Source organism: Poecilia formosa, unplaced genomic scaffold, assembly GCF_000485575.1.
Source record: "Poecilia formosa unplaced genomic scaffold, Poecilia_formosa-5.1.2 Scaffold18, whole genome shotgun sequence".
Taxonomy (NCBI): domain Eukaryota; kingdom Metazoa; phylum Chordata; class Actinopteri; order Cyprinodontiformes; family Poeciliidae; genus Poecilia; species Poecilia formosa.
In genome coordinates this window covers 265,885-288,174 of record NW_006799957.1, presented here as the reverse complement: position 1 = coordinate 288,174, position 22,290 = coordinate 265,885, and the positions used below count along the sequence as shown (strand labels likewise).

The window sequence follows — 22,290 nt, the reverse complement described above, 5'->3', positions numbered from 1 at the left end:
TAGATAGATAGATAGATAGATAGATAGATTGATTCCTTGCATCGTGTTTGCGTGTTACCAGGTAGCGGCGGCTATAACAGCCATCACGACACTCGTTTTTTTAACGCTATAACATGTTTAGACACCTTCAGCAGGATTACAGCATCAGACACAAACACGGGCCAAATCTTCTTGACATTCCCAACTCCTCGGGTATCTTTGTTCCCGTTTTGTAAAGCCCAACTAACTTTTTCTTGCAGATCCTTTGATAATTCTTTCATTTTCCCTATTATTCTGCATCACTGAATGAAGCATGCAGGGTTCTCTCTGGATCTTAGAAAATGACTGATTTTCTTAGACATACACACTGATTTCAAGCAAACAGATCAGGACAGTTACTTTCAGCTAGCATTTAAACTCATGTATCAACTTTTGAGTGTGTTATCAGGCCAAAACTTATGTAAACCTTTGATTAGGGTGATTTTGGTAGCTTGGTAGTATATATACATATATATATATATATATATATAAAGTGACAAAAATCCTAAGCATAAGATTTGCTGTGGACCTTTAAGACCTACTTGCGCTGCTTGGAAAACCCTCCACAGTATTGCAGGAAGCTTGATGCAGTGCTAGAGGACTTTTCCCTGGTCACAGTGTTTGCGTGTTCCCAGATAGTGGCGGTGATAACAGACATCATTGCATTCCTCCTCTTTATTACACTGTAACGTGTTTAGACATCTTCAGAAGGGTGAGATTACAACATCAGACACAAACACAGTGCCTATCTTCCCATCAGCACATTTAGAAAACATCAAAACATCGTCATATCTCAGACCTCACCTGGTTACACCACCCAGCGTTGTCAGCATAACCAAAGCTCCAAAAAGGGTCGTGCACGGTTTAGCTCATGGGTGAGTTTCTCGGCACGTTGCGGTTATGTGGACAAACGGTAAAGAATAATGTGCCATAGATGCAGGTGTCTGTCCTTTTCTGGAGGTATGCATCTTGTAGATAAGAAGCAGATGAATGTGTGATGATTAATAAGAAGCTGTCAGATGAAGGTTTCAGTGTCTGTGTGTTTGAAAGTTAGGAAGGAAAGACTTGTCTCCAAATAGAAGTGGAAGGAGGCCTTATAAATATGAATCCTTGCTTGTTTGTAAAATTATAGCTTTTTAACATAATTTAATCTTAATAGTTTTATTTTTTTAAAGTGTAATACAGTATTTATTTAATCAAAGTGGGAACGGTTAGTAAATTGGTCAGAAATTTGCTTGCTCTCAATAATTTCCTTTTAACTGTATACAGAGAAACCCATAGTGATTACACTTTTGTTCCTGAAAATTATGTCCAAAACATTTTTCTCAAAGGACTTAACCTCATGTTTAATGTTCTTCTTCTGTTGTTTTTTACTTCAAGAACTAAGAAATGTTCCTGCTTCTAAGGTTCACAAAATAAGAAAAGTTGTAGAAGTGAAACTGTGCTTTGAATATAATCCTGACATTAATTAGAATAAAGTATGGGACATCAACGTTAGGCCAATCTAACTCCCATTCTTCTCATGTACCACACCCTTCTGGCAGCAAATTATATCAGGAACATCATATTTTTCATTAGGTTTACAAACATATGAAAAATTAAATTTTAGTTTGTTTAATCAAAGTGTGATGATGTGAATTTGGTTGATCATTCTGTGCTATTTTATAACCTTCAAACAGTTACATAAAATGTTTTTACATGCTTTTCTTGTAAGTGCAGCTTCAACTAATGTTCTTAATATATTTTTTAAAGACTAAATAGCCCATATTTGTTATACTGCCTTTATGATGCACCACAAAAAAAATGCAAAAACTGTATGCAGGAAGCTCATGAAGTTGAATGTTTTTCATTGGCTCTCAACAAGATTATTATGACACACGAGTAAAGCAGCATATCTGCACTATTCCTGTGTCTTAGCAAAATAAACACAGGAATCTGAACAATGGTGCCTATCCAAGAAAATAGATTCAATGAGGAATGTAGACTTGCAGGAAAGTTATTAATAAAAACCTTTAACCTGTCTTGCCACCTAGTCCTTCATCTCACACAACCGAGTGAAACTAATATTTTGATAAAAATGAAATTGATTTATTTGACGTCCAGTTTAAGATTCAATCTAAATGGCCAATGTAAGTACGTGATCAATAGTCGTCTTGTTGCCCCAAAAGAAAATTCATTAGCAGCATATGCATTAACAAACACAAGATCAACGTATTGTAATGCACAACGATACTGTTAACATTGTTTATGATTTTATGTGATTAACTATAACAATAGCAGCAGATATAAAAGAGAATCCTGTAGTTTTAATGGAGAAAAGTTGTCGAGTGCTGTGCTGAATGTGGAGTGTAGGAAAAAGCAGGAGGTTCTTAAAGAGACAGAGGCCCAATTTTAAAGCTTTAAATTGTGAAGTTAAATTTCTTGTAAGTCATGTTTGATATACGCAGCAGTTTCTATAACAACTGAATGTAATTTAGTTACTTGCTTGTGCTATAAAATGGCACAAAATGCCTGGAAAATACATAACACTGCCCTTTTAAAAACTCCTCGTTTCCCTAAATAGTTCAGCCATTGTTGGACCTGTTTATGTTGTAGCAACAGAATGAAGCTCAGAGAGTTTAATTAAGAACAACTCCCCATTAGTTATGACTGTCCACCTGTTCAGTGGCAGCGCCATTTATTACCATGTCATTAGTTTTTATGGTGTTGATATTTAAGAATCACACAAAGTCATAAATTCAACCACAACAGGTCCACAGTGAAGCTTTTTACAATTTAGATATGTGGGTGTGTGTTTCGTTGTTCTTAGATATAAAACAGTAAAATGTGAACATGGAGGAAAAGAGAATAAAATGTCAGATGCACATCAGCTCACAGCCCTACTGAGGGCGCTGAAGACTCCCACCAGCATCAATGGATGCAGCCTCAGGTTGTGTATATGTATGCTCTCCATGTGAACATATCAAGCATGTGTGCGTGTGTGTGTGTGTGTGTGTGTGTGTGTGTGAACTGAGGCGTGGGATTTGTTCCCAAGAAAACACCCACCACACACAGAGCCCACCGAGGTTGATAGCTCACGCTCAGTGGAGGGGTATAGGTTGCAAGATTGAGAAATTATTTGATTATAAAATAGCGCTGGCTGTGTACTCTTCAGCAGCTCATGCCAGCCCGAGCGCTCTAGTGCCAGCGGGCCGAGCCCAGTAGTCTGTCAGTGTTTGTTTATGTGGGTTTATGTGGAAACATGAGAACGTGTGTTGCAGAGAGGGAAAGAAATTGTGAAATCATGAATTTACATCATCATCGGTGCACTCCCAGCTATTTGTGTGACCTAAAATGTGTGTGCGTTGCGTGTTTATGCATTCCCTGGAGGACTCTCAGTGGATGAAAGCTGCTGGGGCCTCAGGCGGTGTCCTCCAGAGGGAGCCAGCTGTCAGATCTGAGATCAGAGATCCTCTTCTTCGCCCTCTGAGGGGTCTGTCACAGCAAGTTAGCACTTAGCCACCGGCACTGATCAGAAATCAGATTAGGCTCCACTCAGATTATAGCCGGGACATTTGGCAGCAGGGATAACAATGCTCAAAGGAAAAGTGGCCAAACAAGAGGTTTCCTTCTTACACACTGAAATACAAATCTTATGAAGCTATTTTTGTAATCTGATCCAGTAGGTCTAAGGGGTCGGTGGGTTGCATGTGTGTTTAATCACAAATAACTTCTGAATTAAAACAACAACAAAAGCAATACTTTCTTTTGTAACTTAATCTCTGGATTAATTAATCCTAATGGCATGAACCCTACAAACTCAGATCTTGCTGAGGTTGATGATGAAGTTATTCATTTTGAAAGCATTACAATCCTTTTTTCATCGTTATCATGATTAACTAAATTTGATTGTTCTGGCAAATAAATACAAAAATGTTAATGTCAAATTGAAAACTGATTTCTACAACTAAATACAAATCTGAAGTGATTTAATAGATTTTGCATAGATATTCTGATTTTTTTAATTTTTAAATTTTTTTTGTCTTTTGTTTGCAGCACTTTGCCAAAGACAAATTTCCTTTTGGAAAATTCTCTTCTCTTTTCTTTTCTTTTCCTTTCTTTTCTTTTCTTTTCTTTTCTTTTCTTCTCTTCTCTTCTCTTCTCTTCTATAAGAAGTGTGAACTTCTCACTCCTTTTCAAAGAAGTACAGTAGCTAAAATGACTGATGTTGCAAAACATCGGGGGGTAGGGTTTGTGCATGTGTTTAAATGTATTTGTATTCCTGTTCTTATTAATATTGATTTGTCTGAAATAATAAAAGCATATATACTACTGTATTCTATTCTGTTTGAACATTTTTTGACCAAATTAAACAGAGATCCAGCTAATCTGTGCTTGTAGTTTTGCACGTCTCCACTGTTTCCATCATTCAATGTGTGACACAGTCCGACCAGAAATGACTTGTTCATCACTTTCTCCCACATATTTGAATAGAGAATATGTAAATTCAACAATTTTGACGTTAAAAATATTGAAATCATCCAGAAAACAAATTTTTTAGATCAGTCAAAAGGACAAATCAAACATCAGAGAGGTATGAGACGTCTTCTATTCTAAGGCCTGGAAGTTATTTTCCTCTCCGAATCTGAATCTCTTAATTTTTCGAGGGATGGTTTTGATAGAGGTTTTAGATACTTAAACATACTTTTGCAGAAAAATGATAAAATGACCAAAAATATAATATAAACCTATAAAAAAAAAAGCTTTAATTTGTATGCTCTTTGCCTGTTAATGTAGTTCTTAGGGCTAATGAGAATGTGGTGTAAAGGTTGTGAGAAACTGTTTTAGTATTTTTAAGAAGTCAGGAAGAAAATCTTTAGGCAGGATGACAACTGGCACAAAAATATTAAAATAAGCAAGATGATGTATTCCAAATGTGCCATATAAAACACAGTTCTGGTGGTAAAATCACTGCGTCCAGTTGCACTGACCATTAGCAGTGTGTATGTGTAATGGTGTTGGGAATGTGTGCAGCCTTGACCGAGTGCCAACGCTCCAGTCGGCCCACTCTTCGTAGATGTGTTGCCAGGTTTGGTTTGGCTGGAGATTTGAAACCCTTTTTTTTTTACTTCTCCAGTGGTCAGCAGTGTCAACAGACCACATGTGTAGTGTGATTCAGTGACACTGTGCTGTGCGTTAGCCTTCCTAATGCGGCGTGATACAGGTTTGTGTGAAATGTCTGCATATGTGCGCCAGATTTTCTGATCGTATGCATGCATTTTATTCACCAAACAGGAAAAAAAAAAATTCTCTACCTCCCATGGTTTTGTTGGGTTTTTGCTTGTGTTTTATTCCAACAACCCATGATGCTTTGCATGAATTATGTGGGCTACATCCAATCACTCAACTGGAACTGAGGCTTATCAGTACTTACACACTGAGAGGGTTGGATGTGTTTGTTAAAGGATTTTGGGGTAAAACCTCATGCTCCTCAAAGCAGACAGAACCACTGGTTTAAGGATTAATCCCAGTTCACTTTGAGTGCAAGCATCACACATATGCTAATCTTTGTATGACTGCTCCGATGAGCAACTCAACAAGTACCAGAGATTTGCAGAGATGTTTACATGAGTGTGTGATTACCGGAACAGACAACAGGGAAGAAATACAGTTAGGCTGCAAAACAAAAATGCACCTCACTTACATCAGATTAGTTTATAAAAAAACAGGATTTATTACAACTTCTTCTATCTTACAGGAAGTTTTCCTCATAATTTACCGACAGCTGACATAAACTGCCTGTGTGGGAAAAAAGTTAGAAAGTTAGTTTCATATCAGTTGAAAATAGATTCATAAACACAAAAATGAAGGATATTATGTCTCTAATTTCAGTATGTTTTAGTTTTATAAAAGCACAGAATAATTTCACTTAGTTATAATTTTTCCCATTAATTACTGTTTTTATTTATTTCAATTAACGAAAATGTATTCTCATTTTGAGTTTTGACCATTTCTTTAATTTTTGATAGTTATAATATCTTCGGTCTGATGCAGATGTTTAATAATGTTCAAAACTCTGCTGGTTGTTTTTTCCAACAATCAAATTAGCAACAACAGAACAAAGTATAACAGTGCAGCAGCACAGAATATGGCCTTAAGAAGAATCATATTGACTCTTTGCAACACGTTGGAAGTGATGTAAGTTATATTTATTTAAATCCAGTCAGTTCTCACTTTGGATCTTGTTTGAATCCAAATCCATACGGTTTATTTCCAGTGCTAAGTTACAATGTTTCAGTTGCTCACTCCAGGATCTTTTACCCGTTCTGTAACTGTTTTATTGCCTTACTCCATCCTAGTTGGCAGTTTTGTTTGTCTGACCCCTGTTAAGATTTCTAACTGACTTTTATTTCAGTCTGCAACACTTTTACCCTGCTGCTGTAATAAAACCTTTTTTTTCCTTACATGTTTGACTCTTTCTGCTCTGAATTTAGATCCTCTGACTTTTTCATGGTTATCAAAATCATTTTAAGCTCAAAATAGGAATCTTTTCAAATGTGAGTGACACCATGAATGGAATCAAGAATTAAGCTCATTATTAACAGACCAAATATCTTCTCTCTTCTCATTGAAAGAAAATAAAACCAGAAAAGCCTCCTGGGACCCTTCCTTTTCTCTGCACATGTGGGACACTGAAGAGTGTCACTGTGGAGCGACTTTCCTCTGAGCTGTTGGCTTTTTGTTGTTTTTCCTAAATATAATAAAGTAATTAGCCGTGTAAAATAACACTGGTTGATCGCTGGGTTATACAAATTATGTAAAATATAACAAAGCAACATCATATGATACACATTTCTAATAAATATACCCACTAAATCCTGCAATGCTAACAGCTTATTCCTCTGCAGCTTTTCCTCTTATGGACGTACAGTTCTTGGGTAAATACCCTTAAATTGTACCCAAATAAGAGTAGCACTACTTCAACATATTTTTATTCAAGTTAAAGTAAAAAAAAAAATAAAAATAGCCATCCAATAAATGACTGAAGCAAGAATAATGGTAGAAAATCAATCAATCCAAACATCAATCATTCGTCAGATTGAGCAAAATATAAATTGATGTGAACATTTTGGTATTAAAGATTAAATCATTTATTTTCTAACAAAATTGAAAAACAAAAAAAAATTCTGACATTTTTTTTTTAAATCAATTTCTTTCTACATAAAACTTAGGAAACTTTAACAAAAGCTGTAAGTGTGTCTGGTGAATTTTAGGACAAAACAAGCTTGTCTTTTATTCAGTGAAGTTACTCACATTGGGCAGAGTATCCAGGAATTTTACTCAAGTAAGAGTAAAGGTACTTCATAAGAAAATAAATGACTAAGGTAAAAGTGAAAAGTACATCGTAGTAAAGCTATTCCTAAAAGCAAAATGAATGAGTCAGTCCACTGAACACACAGATGGGAAAAAGCTGCAACTGTAAACTCAGAGACAGTAAATCTCCAAATTGATAAAGAAAATGATCACTTATTAATCAATTTGTTTAGTTAAAACTGTATTATTGATATTTTGTTATTATTTGTGGCTGTTCCAGTCACAAATGGATCTGAAAAGTGAATAAAATGCAAATGAAACAAAAACTTACATCATGATTAGGTACTGAATGTCTCAGAATGGTGAGGAAGTTACAGACATTTCGCTCATGGGTTGCTGCGTTGCCCTTTTGCACCTTCCTAAAAGCTCGTCAGCCCTTCACTTCACTCTGAAGCTGAACCCCTGCTGCTCCCCTCCTCCTCCTCCAAACACACTACAACTTTCTCTGTCTGCCCTCCCTTTCTGTCTCCCTGTCTGCTCCCTCCTCTCAGCTCAAAACTATAAGAGTGAGACAGGAGCACACACACACACACACACTGTCTGCCCTCCCTTTCTGTCTCCCTGTCTGCTCCCTCCTCTCAGCTCAAAACTATAAGAGTGAGACAGGAGCACACACACACACAGAAAGTCCACCCTGCTCACGTGCACAGACACACTCGTTGTACATACATCGAGTGGAGCAGATCAGAAATCTTCGCTCCTCTCGTCAGCCAAAGGAAAACACCTGCATGGACAAGAAAGACTGATTTTGCAAATCAAAGTATGGAAGTCAAGAGGAGGAGGTAGAAGGGACCAAAGTTTTATCAGTTTCTGAGGAAATCCTGGATTTCTCATGTTTGAATTTTTGTCTTGGTCTTTTTTTTTATTTTTTTCCGTTCTCTCGTCTCTTGGTGACAGGAATGTCTCTTTGATTTTGGATTTCCAACAGGTGAAGGTTTCTATTTTTTGAGCGGTTTGTGTGAGAAGCAGAAAATATGTCAAGCGCACAGCTCAGTCACCTGCTGAGGGGAGTCCTGCTGCTCCTTCCAGGTGAGTCCAGATTTACATTTTACTGCAAGGTTAAAGATGCAGAGAATCCATTTCTTTGCAGTCAAATATAAACTTTACGTTCATTAGATGCAAATCCTTATTGTTAATCCAACAGGCGCAGCTTTCTCTCTGCAAACCAAAGAATTTCTTGTGTGAAAACAAAGATTGTCTCATGTGAGCAATCAGCTAAAATCTGTGGGATTATTGCGGCTCAGAAAACAGATGGCAGCGCAGTGTGACAGAGCAGATGAATTCATAATTGCAAGGAAGTCATTATGTAATTCACAACTGTGGATCACCCAGTTTAAAGCTAAAACCACAAATGATGCTGACATTAGTCTGATGAATGGCCAGCCTGTGTTTCCCTCTCTGTCACCGTGTGTGTCTTCAAAGCTCAGTGCGATCCGAGGCCACAGGAGGAGTCTTCTTGGCTGAGCCGTTCGGTGCGTTTAAACAATGGTTCCCTGGGAGCAGAGAAGTGTGGCCCTGGAACTAATGTTACCATTATGGTAATGGTTAGAAAAACAGGAGGCAGACATTTCCAACACCGCTGCAGGCTGCAGCCGATCACCCAGAGACGCAACGTTCCCGGTAACGTCAGGGAAAGTTAGTGTTAAAGGAGGCTGGATGCAGACAGGAGGAAGCATCTGTCTGCTTCTAATCATCATTTAACAGCTCAGTGGTGCTCTGCTCCGCCATCTTTCACTGCTTCAATGGCACACTGGTATCTGTGGCCTGTTTTCTTTGTCACAATTCAAGTTTAGCTGAGGAGACAGGCGAGGTTATGGTTGCTCGCTCTGAGCAGATCACTCTAACCGACCTGGATTGAAATTAATTTAATGGGTCACAGATGTCAGAGTGCCAGACCGTTTGACTTTTAACAGATGTAATGTTAATTCTGAGTAAACGCTGAAAAACAATCAATCCAAAGAAGGTGGTGTTGCAGATGTAAACTTGAACAAGTTTTAAATATTTTTGCTCAAAGGGAAGTTCAGCTTGTGCCTCCTTCTAGCTTGAACACGGTTTCCAACAGTGAACCGTCAACTACATCCACAATATCAGGAGCCGCTTTATTAGAAGATTTACTCCGGTTCATTACGCACAAATTCTTTCAATTAACTTTCAGCAAAAACTCTGAGAAAACTGAAATGAGTGGATGTGTTGCCTTCAGACACAAAACTCTTGCCTGTTGTTTGATTCAAAGTTCACAAAAGCAACTCAACCAAGCAAACTCCCGTAGATCTCTTATCTAAATAAACAAGGCTGTCGGATTAAGGCGCTTACGCGGTGATGAAAAGACAACAGTAGTTGTCCTTGCTCTGCCCTGAGGACAGAGTGATGCTGCAGGTCTGCAGGGCCGCGATCGTATGTGGGGGTGAAGGCAGAAATAAGGAAGACGGCTGGGGAGGGGGGCTCAGGGTTAGAATAACAAAACGGACCCTGTGTTCTTTAAATCAACCTGACCTTCGCTTGACTGTGGTGACAATGGTGGCGGGGAGTTGGGGCAGCAGGTACTGGTAAATTTAAATCTTCTCTCCTTACCTGATGATGGGTAACTCACTAGTCAAAGTGTAAAACAAATCACTTTTTTCTTTCTTTATATCAGTGCTTTTGTTTAACTCATTTATGAAAGATTGCCATTTATAATACAGTAATTAATGTTCATTTTATTAAAATGCTTGTTTAAAATTCCTGCCTGTTAGATTAAACGTTTAAGAGAAAATAACAGAGGAGACAAATTCATCTCCAAGCGGAGAAATTCTTCAAGTCGCAGTGAGACTACACCATATGGATAATTATTTACCCATCTGTAGACATAAAAACAAATAAAACCATTAGTTGATTCTGAGAGCAAATAAATAAACATGTTTGTTGGTGACATGTCTGTCTGAAATAAATGATCATCATCATCATCATCATCATCGAAATTATGCCATTGCTTCAGACATTTCGCATCGCCAGAGAAGTAGTTGTGGAATGTTTGTCTTGGAAACTCATATTTGTGACCCAAATAAGATGATTATTTTGTTTGGTTTGCTCTCACTCACAGTTAGATTGTGTTTAGTCGGCAAAATGATTTATTTAGGGCTGAGACGACATCATAGTTTAGTCTGAATTATATTTTTTCACAAGACAGTGTCAGTATGTGAGCAGTGACACCAGAATGTTTGAGTCCAGAAATGCTGAGATTAGTTACATCAACTTTATACTTTTATTGGGACATTTGCATTAAGATAAAATAAAACTCTAAATAAAACCCTCTATCACTGTAAGCCTTGTTTGTCACAGTTACAGTTGTTTTATAGGAATTACTATGTGTTGCTGTAATTTGTATTTTTTACAGAAACCTTTTTTTTTGCCTCAAAAAACTATAAGATGAATTTTCATATGAATTAAATGTGACACTATACTACTGCGATAAAAAATATATAAACGTATCGCTACGCTTTTGTCGAGATTTTTATCAAGGGTAACAAAGCTGGCTACACATGACATTTACATTTAAGTTATACTAAGACAACCAAATATTTCAGAAATGTTTTTGAACACTCAAAACATAAGGCGTGTCCATAAGGGAGCATTCTGTAAGAAATTGTATTTACGTGTCTCAATATGTCTAAAGTAACCAAGATAAATATAAAAAAGGAGCATCTTCTCTCCCTTATACTTCAGCACTAAACTCCATCAAAGCTGCAGCAGCTCAGTGATTACAGCCTCCGTCCTTCAGACCGTACGTCCACTGGATTGGACATTATATTTATGGGCTTAAACCAACAGGAAATTTAGGGATTTTATCATTTGAATGATTCTTGCAACTGATTAGTTTCTAATTGACCAATGAAGATCTAAATCTTAACTAGATATGTGAGATTCAGGCATTAAAAATAAGCTTTTTTCTGAAACCAGAGGAGGAGCAAGTTTCTATTTTCCATCAAAAACATACATTTAAGTTCATGGTAGCCTAATAAAATTGCTCTCAGTATAATTTTAGTGATTTCCAGTGGTAGTATTTGTAGTTATTTTGAAAATATTTTTTATTGTTAAGTTGTAGGATTCTTTCGAAGCTGAATGTCCATCCCAATGGACATAAGGAGTTAGAATGGATGAGGCAATGTTTAATTATTTAGTGTTACCATTCAAAGAAAGTATCTTATAGTTTATTTGATGCTTCACAATTTACTTTTATTGTTCATGTTTTTTATGAGTATAAACTCAGAGTTTCTTGAACTGCTTATAAAAAATGCATTTTCCCCTTTATTTCAATGCTGAATGGGGAGTAAAAAAAATTGATGCTCAGTAGATAAAATTCAGATCTAAATGAGTTAAAAAATGTCCAGGCTCCTTATTAAAGTTTAAAGTAACACTTATATAGTTTACAGTAAAACGAGGTTTGAGTCATTTTCATTGATTCACATAAAAGCCAAGCAGACTCTTTGAAGCGAAGCCAAAAACGTTGCATTACGTTAGGCCAAATCTTCCACACTCAGCAATGAAGAAAATAATAAAGCTAAAATAATTGTTGCTCATATTAGAAGAGTGAAAATCAATTGTTTTTCACTTATTGTATCACTTGTACTAGTTTGATCATACATAATATACTGATGTTATCATGTGTAAATTTGCTCAGGCTGCAGATTTCTAGAGATTATCTTCTGACGATGGATGGTTTTATTCTAAGGTAACACAAGCTTCAATGTTTGGGAATTATAGACTCAGCAACACTCATGCAAGGTCTGCAGGACAGCTCAGAGGGTTCAAGAGCATAAAAGAGCAGCTGCAAGCTGTGAATAATGGGCAGCACTCAACAGAAATATGTGCATCTCTGGGCTACTGTAGCATTTAATTCTTCTGCCGAGGAAAAACGCACACATGCACCTCACTAATCTTGTCGATCCAGCGCACCGAGACGTCTCACTCCTCTAACGTCCAGCCATTAGCCTTCTAACTAACTTCATTCACCTCATCAACCACAGACAGACACCGAGAGACAGAAAGAAAAGAAACAAAGACGAGGGGGAAACAGGGGAGGAATCTGACATTCATCCAGGAGAAATGAGGCGTAAAAAATCGTGGCTTTTTCATCAGAGAGGAGGAGGAGGAGGAGGAAAAGGAGGAGGAGGAGGAGAGCCAACAGGGCGCAGTTGTTTCATGGACAGTTTGGAGGGTTCAGAAATGCAGCTTGGATGGGGGAATGGTTATGGTCATTTTTTTTTAGGGAAAACAAACATTCAAGTGAAAAATTAAGAAATCCAACGACAGCCTGAGAGTTTGGATCTTTAAAGGGGCAGTATCATGTAAAATCAACTTTTTTGAGATTTACATCATGTTATAATGTTATTCTTTGATCAAAAACTTTCCTGGGGTGTTACCTTGATTCTTTCATGCATGTTTGAGAAATCCTTTCATCTCCATTACAACCATCCAGCTGTCCGAAACCGAACCACACCTTTGAGACGCAGCTTCCAAGCTTCTGGGTGTCCTAATCTTTTCTTAAGTTAGAAAGAACATTTTGCACCATTAAATCATTTTTGTTTAAGGAATGAAAGGAAAGGATCATTTTTGTTTTTTAAATGACTTAAATCAGAGAGAAATGGGAGAAAAGATTACACCTTGATATGTGAACATTTATTTTTGACATAACTGAATTTATAATGGGAAATTCAACTCTTTTGTTTACCTGACAGAAGGCTTCATAATGGGGCAAATAAAGATGTCCCACTCTCTGAATGAAGCCTGAAGTGGACTCTCATGCCAAGCACTTGATTTCATGCAGGTTTTAATTCCAAATTCCCTGGATCTGTTTCTTGTTTTCGGAGGATTGCACATAAAGCTTCGTGTTTGACCAGCAGAGATGATGGCCGCGGCTGCCAAACCGTAATCACAAATACAAACAAACAAACAGAGGGCCGCCCGAAGGATTTTTTTTTTCCATAAATGCTATCCTTTTACAGGGCACAGTAAATCAGTGTGTGCAGTGCATTTTAGCCAAACAGTGTGCATGCGTGTGTGTGTGTGTGGGGGGGTGTCTGTTTGTCTGTGCATTTATAGACCCTGAATGAATGCAGGAACTCAAAGACAGGTAGATTACCTTGGCCGGCCATCACTCAGACGAAATACGGGCCGGAGGCAGCAGCAGTGTTGTTGATGACAGACTGACCGTCCAGACCACACACAGCTGCAGGCTGCAGCACTGACCCCTGCTGGGATGCCTGAAGTATTACAGGAAGACGGCTTGGACTGGATTATTGTTTATTGGCAGAAGTTCAGGATCAGGAGTGTGTTGTCCAGCTGTTCACACTGAACTGACGTGAAGCATGGACTTGTGTTGGACTGGTGCTCCCTCCCACTGATCTCACTGTCACAAATAACTCTGGTTCTCATTTGCAAAACTAGCTAACAGCTTTGGTCATAATTAAAGTTGATTAATCTGTCTCAGGTTTACCTGATCCACATGTTATATGGTCAATGCAGATGGATTTATAGCTGTTTGAGTGTGTTTACAGTATGGCTTTGTAATCAGCATATAACACAAGAACAACATGTCCTGTATGACTGTGTGTTTTAAAAAAGAAAGGATTGTGGTTTTTACCACAAAGCTTTTGGAAAGCAGAATAGCACCACATAAATCAATTTAAATGGATATGAATACAATAAATATCCCCACCTAGCTAACAAGATGTTTTTTATTCTCAAATGCAAAAAATTCATTCTTTCAGAATATGTTCACATGAAATATTTTGCTTAGTATAAATTGAATAAATCCAAAATCAACACTACATAGGAGAAACATTGCTTGGATGAAATCAAGCAATGAAATCAGCGCTGGCCGCCATCTACAGCGGTCTGATCCCCAGACTGCAGGCCCAAGGCAGGCGGCCGCCGCATTTATTATTATTATTGTTAATAATGCCATAGAATGGAAGGGACCTATTGTTGAATGGAGCTACATTGAATTGAATTCAATTCAATTCATTGAATTGAATTCAATTCAATTCAATTCAATTCAATTCATTGAATTGAATTGAATTCAATTCAATTCAATTCAAAGGGAAATTAAATGTTGTAACTCATATTAATTCAACATTCTTCAAGGAGTTATTGTAGCTGGTGATGGTTGTGAGCAGGAGGAATCTCCTGTAGCAGTCTGTATTACAACCAATTTGAAGAAGCCTCTGGCTGAAGACACTCTGTCTTTCTATGAAGAAGATGGTCAGTGTCACTGTGACTAATGATTTGCATTTATACGGTTTTATTTGTGAAAATATACATTTTCTGACCACAATTAAAAAAAAAAAAAACAGCAATTCAACAACTGAAAACTGCAAAAATTAAATATTTGATCAAATAAATAAACATAATTGCCAAGCTCTAAGCTGCATAAAATCAAGGACTTCACAATAAAATTCTATGATTTATATATGCAGTTTCTCAAAAGTTCAACATCATTTCAAATAATAAAGTTTTACATGGAGAAAATATCATCAGTTCAAATTTGATTATTAAAAATGTTTTACAGACTTTAAAATCAATAAAAAGTTAAATAGTTACATTATAATTCACTTAAAAAAAACATGCTCATAACCTAAAAAGGTTGGGCAGAATTTTTACATGCTGACTATGTCTTTCACATTCTGACCTTAGAATAATTTAATTAGTTAATTAGTCCAGCTCCTCTCTATGGAAATGTTTTGTATTGACTGCTTTTTCTGAGTTATAAATCTTACTAAACACCTCACTATTAAAATATATTCAAAACCTAATTATCCCCACTTATCTTCTTTATGTAAAATCCCAGATGCACCAGTTTGATTTTCACTTTTTACATCAACTATGAGAGTAAAGATAAGTTAAATCTGCTTTCAGAAAATCAAGATCTGCTATGTGACACGGAGGTGCGAACTGCATGAGTGGCACGTTTTAGAGCCCCTGGTGGAAAAAGAACTGAGTGGCCCAATCTGAAGGGTAAATTTAATGATATCCCACTGCATGTGTAGGAAGCAAATCAAATCAAATAGTCCCTCTGGTGCCTGAAGGGGCTGGACATTATCATACTGGATGTACTAAGCCATCAGCTAACTTGTGGTTAGAATGGTCTTCTTTCTAGAAGATTCACCACAATGAGCAATTGAGTAAGATCTGCTTTTATGAGCACTTTATAAGTAAATGTAACCATATGTTGGGAAGAGATCGGAGGAAGGGAAGAAGCTGAATGACAAGTGACCTCAAGAAGCAATTTAAAAATGCTTTAAAAACACCCATGTGTCTCTATCCGAGGCTTTTTCTGAATGTGTGTGTTGGAGGCTAACTAGGCAGCACGTCGAATGCAGCCACCACAAAAAACAAACTGCAAGGAGGACTTACATGAAGCATTACATAATAATTGAACATGAATAGTCTCCTGGGTTCAACTGACCAGCAACGTTCATTAGTTATAACCACATGCAGCACAAGCAAACACATCACCTCATGCAAGAAATTACAAAGCTCCAAAACCGTGGATGCCAAAGATAGGCCATAATTTTTACAACAAATTGACAGGCTGCTGCATGGAGGGCACATGGGCTTTCGGTTAAAACCTGGATCTGTGGTCCGTGACTGTTACAGCTTGAATAACTCAATATGCGTGCGTGCGTGCGTGCGTGCGTGCGTGCGTGCGTGCGTGCGTGTGCGTGTGCATGTGCGTGTGTGTTTGTGTGTGTTCAGATCAGGTGGGCAGAGCCTGGAGAACAACTGTGCTGCACACATGTCTGCGGTTGTGGTCGGCATGTGGGAAGCAGCATTCCAAGAGTGAAAGGAACAAAAAAATATCCTCTGTTTGACATTAACAAGGTTAATAAATGCCCATCAGTCAGCCCCCATCTTGGGCTTCTTCTAAAGAAAATTCAGCTGTGCATACTTTCCACTCAGTCGGCCCTGTTTGCCTTAAGGTTTCTGTGCTTGACCAAAGAAAACCAAATTGATCTGTGGGAAGTTGTGGCTTAAACCAAGACAAGTATCTGAAAAACAAAAACAAATTATACTGACTTAAATCATCTTTTTTTAAGTAACTTGGTAGCAAGTTTAAAAATGTACATTCCAGCAGAAATTTCTACTTCTCTTAGAAATTCTTTGCAGTTTCTTTTCATTTGAAAATAGAGCCGTACCTTTTGTCTGAAACCAGACGTCAGTTCTCAGCCTCGCTCCGACGTCACGCAGGTTTTTCTTCCGAAAAGACTTCCAATGACAGACAGGCTGCAGATGTGTGAGCGCCATAACTGTCGAAGAGTGAAAAAAGGCTTTTAGTTGAATTCAGTGTCAGCTTTTGGGAAAGAAACATTCATCATCATAAGAATTTCTTTGTTACTTTAAATCATATCATCCACATGTGTTTGGCTCAGTCGGCCTGCTGTTTGTCTATTAAAAAACACAAATACAGAAAGCATGCAGTTCACACACATTTCCTACCACAGAACAAATCCAGATACAAGAAATGTGTTGCAGCTGTGGAAAAGAAATGTTCACTGAAGCCAACATTTATATATGGCTTCTATAGTACCATCTTGGCTCTCTTTGCATGAATAATGTATCAAAATTACCAGTCCTGTAACAGTTTGCACTCAGCCAGTCTCATGTTTAGGTGTAACTGGGAGAAATGTAAATATTTAGCTTCAATTTCAAATGATGGAGGTGGATAATCATCAGCCCACGTCCCAAATCAGCCTGGAATTTACCATGATGGAGCCTCAGTGTTTATTAAACAACTGTTGTTATTTACGAATTTTAATGACTGCCCGCTTCTTCTTCTCTGCAGCAGCAGCTGTAATTGTAGCTGGAGCAAGCAGTAAACTTTGGGAGGTGCCCACTGGTCACTTCACATCCTCTTCCAATCAAACTGAGAATGTCCCACTGGAACGCTGTCAAAACCAGTGGACAGAGGACGGAGTAAAAGTCACAGCAGATATCCCTCCCAAACTGGACGGGACATGGGTGTCAACAAGGTATAGATGTTCATAAAGTTGTCACAGCACAAAATATCTCTTTCAAGCAAAACAGTAGAAATGTGTTGAACACCCATGTAACTCTTTTTTTTCTTTTCTTATTCACTTTGTCTCAATTTGTCCTAACTTTGGTCTGGTTTGAGTTTTGTTCTGACCGCTCTCGCCTCAAGCAAGAAAATCATTGTTTTGTGTTAAGCTAGAAAGCGAGAAAAATGATTCAAAAAAGAAAAATTGGCATTGAAAGAGATGGAAAAATCCTCAATTTGTACAGAATTATTCTTAAATCTGGTCAGTTTCCTCTATTGTGAGCTCCTTTCAGAATTTGCTGTTTTAGGGCATCTTGTCACTTTAAATAAAATTAAGCCCTGCCAGCCACGCCCCCTAACTCAATCTTTTACACTCCCACGTGACAATGTTTGCAAAAAGATGCACAATTATACAACCATAAAACATTAGTAGAGCCTTTTTCACAACCAACAAGAGTGCAGCATTTCCTGGATGGTGAGTCAAAAACAAAACTCTTGACTTTTCCAGCAGCTGTTGTGCAGTGCAATGGTAATACCAGCTGACCAAACCCCAGCAGCAACTCCAGCGCTGCTGGGGTTGCTAGGCAACGGCTGTGGTTGCTCGGTAACGGTTACAGTGCAGTCCCTGTAACAGCTCATTTTAGAGACGCCAAAAAGCAAAACTTGGCTGGTTTTTTAAGCATTCGGGCTGTTTTTTAGAAGCAGTTGAAACCCAACTGGAAGTAAAAAATGTGCAAAATGTGATCTCGACGTTATGCTAAATGCTAAGTTATATGTTCAGCAATATATTATTATTTGTATACTTATTCTAGGTTTGTTTGTTTTTTTGCACCAATAACACTTTAATATTTGTTAAATATTATATGCATTTAGTCACACTTATTGTCAGTATTTTTTCTGTTTATTACGGTAGCCAAGCAACAACTTTTTGTTCCCAAATTTACTACTGTGTCTTTGTGGAATGACAATAAAGTAGGTTTAAGTCTAGGAAGGTGGCTCTAACCTCTAATAGACATACAATGGTTAAAATCAAATGGAATCATGAAAAATGACCCCTTAAGAGATGCAAAACACCAACATAAAGCTATTCTCTAAAGACTAACTTGATTTCTGCCATGTGTTTAGATGTGAAGTTCGGCCCGGTCCAGAGTTCCTCACCCGATCCTACACCTTTCACTCCAACCGTCACTTCCAGGCACTGCAGCACTACTACACTGAGAGCAGCTGTGAAGACCCGGCCTACTCCCTGATGATCAGAGGCAAGATCCGTCTGCTCCAGGCCTCCTGGATCACCCGTGGGGCCAGCGAGGCTGAGCACCACCTCAGCAGAGTGGGGATTGTGGTTCACAGCATGGCAGCCAAGCAGAGACTGGCCTCCAGGCTGCCTCCGGCCTGCGTGAGCCTGAGCCTCAATGAAGCGGTGCCGGGAAAATTGCATGAGCTGTACAACACCCGCGCAGGCAGGGCGTGTCTGGCAGCCATGGGCTTCTCTGTGACGGAGATGGGTCTGGTACGCGTGGAAACGCAGCATCACAGCCATGGAGGGAAGGTTCAGGAGCTGTTTTTAGGGGATATTCACACAGACTGGGCCCAAAGAACCCAACACAGACCGTCAGGGTACCAGCAGCCTCTGCAGAACGCCATGGTGAGATTAATAAGAATCATTGATTGATGACTGCAAGACTGTCCAATGAGCAGCTGAAGTAGTACTAGTGCAGCACTAGATAACTTAACAAGTAACAACTCAACTGGCCAAAGATTTAGGTGCATTGACATCAGCCCTGTTTAGTCCGCTTTAATTACACTTCAGTTTGTTTGCCTAGAAAGTCCAGTTCCTTGGAGGAGGTGTGAATGCACAATCAAACTGTGATGCAGACCAAAACCACAAACTAAAACCTAGGTCTCAGGTCGGTCGAAGTGAACTCTGATTTTGTTTGAATGCATTTGCAAGTGAACCAGAGACCACTTCAAAAGCAAGAAACAAATGGTGGTGCTGGGAATTTTGGGTAAATACAACCAAAACAAATGTGAGTCTATCACTAGCGAGAGAAATGGTTTCTCTCGCTCTTGTGGTTTTTTAACAAAGACAAAGGAGAAATCCTACAATCGCTAAAATCTGATGCTACTCCACTTTTGTTTACATTTTGTGAAAAAGGGTGTTGTGCTCAATGTTTTCTTCAGAGGTTTTCATGTTGTTTCCTTCAGTAGTTCTTGGTGCAGCGCCACCACAGGTGAACGTGGGAATAGGTTGCTTAAAGAGTTTGGTTTGTTTGACAGTGATGAGATTTATGGTTGAGAAACTATGTCAAAGTAAAGCTACATTAACAATAAATGTTACTTAAACTACAGCAAGTTTGATGTTAAACTTGATTTCTGAATTGATTATGGATATTTTTACCTCTACTTTTTTTAAAAATAGGTTTTGTTTTAGTGCAAATGTAAACTTGAAACACATTTAATAGCAAACTCTCTTATTTATGTAGTTTATTGTATGTAGTCAGAAGTTTGTGTCTTAATCACCAGACAGAACAAAACACTAATTTCTCTGAGGTTAAGCTAATTTTTATAAAAACAATTATTAAAATCATCAAACCTTCTCACCTGTCTCTGTCTTTTTACAGCATCACATCCATCCCTGCCCTGTGTGTGCCCTGGTGTACCGATCCTCAGAGCAGCGCCCCCCTGTGTTGCCCCGCGGTCCTGCAGTTCCTCTGTCTCTGACAGGCCACTGGGTCAGCCTGCGCTGTGAAACCCGACCCAACGTTCTTTTCCTCACCCGAGACTTCACCTTTAACCCAAGCCAGCATGCCTGGGAAGGCATCTACCGTCACTACTTGGACTCCGCCTGCTCACAGCCCACGTTCACCCTGAGAGCCTGGGGGCACTACGCTCAGGGAAACCCCTCGTCCAAACTCTCAGGAGCCACTGAGTTCGTCTTCAAGGTGACGCAGGTGAGAGTCACGGCCATTGACAAGTCCACTGCCAAGCTGCTGAACAGCACAAGACCGGGAAAGTGTGGACGAGCGGGAGACTGGAGTGTCGGTGTGGAGCAGGACTTGACCGCCACAAACGGATGTCCTATGCTGGGCATCAAGCTGCCGCATAAGGAGTATGAGCTCTTCAAGATGGAGCTGGACCACAGAAAACGCCCGCTGTTATTCACAGGGGAGAGACCGACTGACGGGTCCAGTCCAGATCGACCATTAAGGCGGCCCACCTCCTTTCAGGCTCCCATGGTACTTTGCAACGGGGGGGAGACACACCCCTCCTTCTCAACTTTTAATAGCAGGCAACTACAGTTAGCCAGTGGGACAGCAGGTCTGGAGAAACTGGTGTTACTGGTGTTTGGATCAGCACTGTGCAGCTGGCTTGTTGTTTACTAGAGACGTTCTCACAAATCAAACCTGGTTCTCAGCTCAAGGAGGAGATGGATGTTTGGCAGCTGAAATCATCTCTTCCCTTTAAAGACTAGAACTAAAACCAGAATCAGGGGACCTTTAAAAAGCGCTGACAGGTTTTTCACATCTTGAGCTCAGATGTCACCTCATGAGTAAAAGACTAACCTGTTCAACAAGACCCCATTCTAGAATGAATTGAAATAAGATGGGAAAGTATCTTTGACAATATTTATCCAAAAGTGCCACAATCCATTAAATAAATGAGTAATGAAATAATTATTCCAGATTTCTAGTGCAAATATCTTAGTATGCTTGAAATAAGACAAAGCTAACTTTCAAGTAGCTTTTCAGTAAGGCAATACATAGGAGCTTGTTTAAAGTCAATAATTCCTTAATATTGATGGAAAACTATTAGTTCCATTGACAGATTATTTCACTTATAACAAGACATTTTCCCATGTCTTGTTATAAAAATAGAGCCACTGAATGCTCTCCAATTCATTAGATGACAGAAATTGTTTTTCTTGTTGTTTGGATAGATCAATGAGTTTCCATTAATCCTGAGTATAAATTTCAGATGCTGTATTTAAACGTTTTTCAAAATATCTCCACAAAAAGCAGAAATCATGGATTAACCTGCAAATTTGATTTTCTGGACAAGACTGAAGAAAAAAAAAATAACTACATAGAAGGCAAAGAGATTTATTTCTTTCCTAGTGACTGATCTATCTAATCATGTATATAATGGATTATTTGTGTATATATTTCAAGATTTAATGACACCCAGATATTGATTAAATTACATATTAGTGGAGCATGGCACTTTTGGACCTCCATATATTTTGGCTTTGGATTGGATTGTGCAGATGTTTTCCTCAGATGGCTCACCTGCATTTTTGAAAATCTAAGAATGTTTGAGGTGTAATAATTAAACAAAATACAAATACTGACATGAGTCAGTTCCACATTAAAATTTAAGAGATGCATATTAGTTCAGTTCACATTTACCAGGAGACACCATTACTAATTCAGTTTGTACAGAACATTTTTTATTTTTCATTGATAAAAACTAGATAACCACCGTCACTGATCCACAGACACTGTGGACTGAAATGTTATTTTATCTTGATGCCTTTCTACCAGCAAAGTAATCTAATCAAATGAGTATTTATTTTTTACCATTTATTTTGTATATTTACACACAAAGAGAATTTTTTTTTTTTTTACAAAAATGGTTCCCTTGTCATTTAATATTTTGTATGTCAATTAAAAAGGACTTTTAATAACACATGGGGTTTATTTGCTCTTTCAAACATGATCTCAAGCTTGTTTGTTCATGCAAGTTCCTCTCTTGAGAAAATCATCTGTTTCCATACAGACAATGGAAACTGTCTTTGCACTTCCACAGATGATGACATCCACTGTTGTCCTTATCTGCCAATCACTGTCAGCAAAAATGAGTGGCACTCATGCACTGCAAAAACACAA

General features: G+C 38.4%; 1 protein-coding gene across 3 annotated transcripts; it reads left to right on the top strand.

Annotated features, from left to right (window-relative positions):
• The first annotated feature begins 7,975 nt into the window (after positions 1–7,975).
• apcdd1l (adenomatosis polyposis coli down-regulated 1-like) lies at positions 7,976–22,090 on the top strand. Of its 3 annotated transcripts, XM_007546849.2 has the most exons (5): positions 7,976–8,153; positions 8,300–8,400; positions 17,192–17,378; positions 18,530–19,049; positions 20,026–22,090. In XM_007546849.2, the coding sequence occupies exons 2-5, from the start codon at positions 8,346–8,348 to the stop codon at positions 20,785–20,787; spliced, it is 1,524 nt and encodes a 507-aa protein (XP_007546911.1). In that variant the 5' UTR covers positions 7,976–8,153; positions 8,300–8,345; the 3' UTR covers positions 20,788–22,090. The 3 variants fall into 3 exon arrangements, with proteins under 3 accessions (XP_007546911.1, XP_007546912.1, XP_007546909.1); XM_007546850.2 differs by having other exon boundaries at positions 7,976–8,400; positions 17,195–17,378; XM_007546847.2 differs by having other exon boundaries at positions 7,976–8,400.
• The last annotated feature ends 200 nt before the right edge of the window (positions 22,091–22,290 follow it).

Bases quoted from the DNA above. Each gene is read 5' to 3' on its own strand.
- apcdd1l (XM_007546849.2), top strand. From the start codon at position 8,346: ATGTCAAGCGCACAGCTCAGTCACCTGCTGAGGGGAGTCCTGCTGCTC. The intron at 8,401-17,191 runs GTGAGTCCAGAT...TCTTCTCTGCAG, and splicing joins AGTCCTGCTGCTCCTTCCAG to CAGCAGCTGTAATTGTAGCT. The intron at 19,050-20,025 runs GTGAGATTAATA...GTCTTTTTACAG, and splicing joins AGCCTCTGCAGAACGCCATG to CATCACATCCATCCCTGCCC.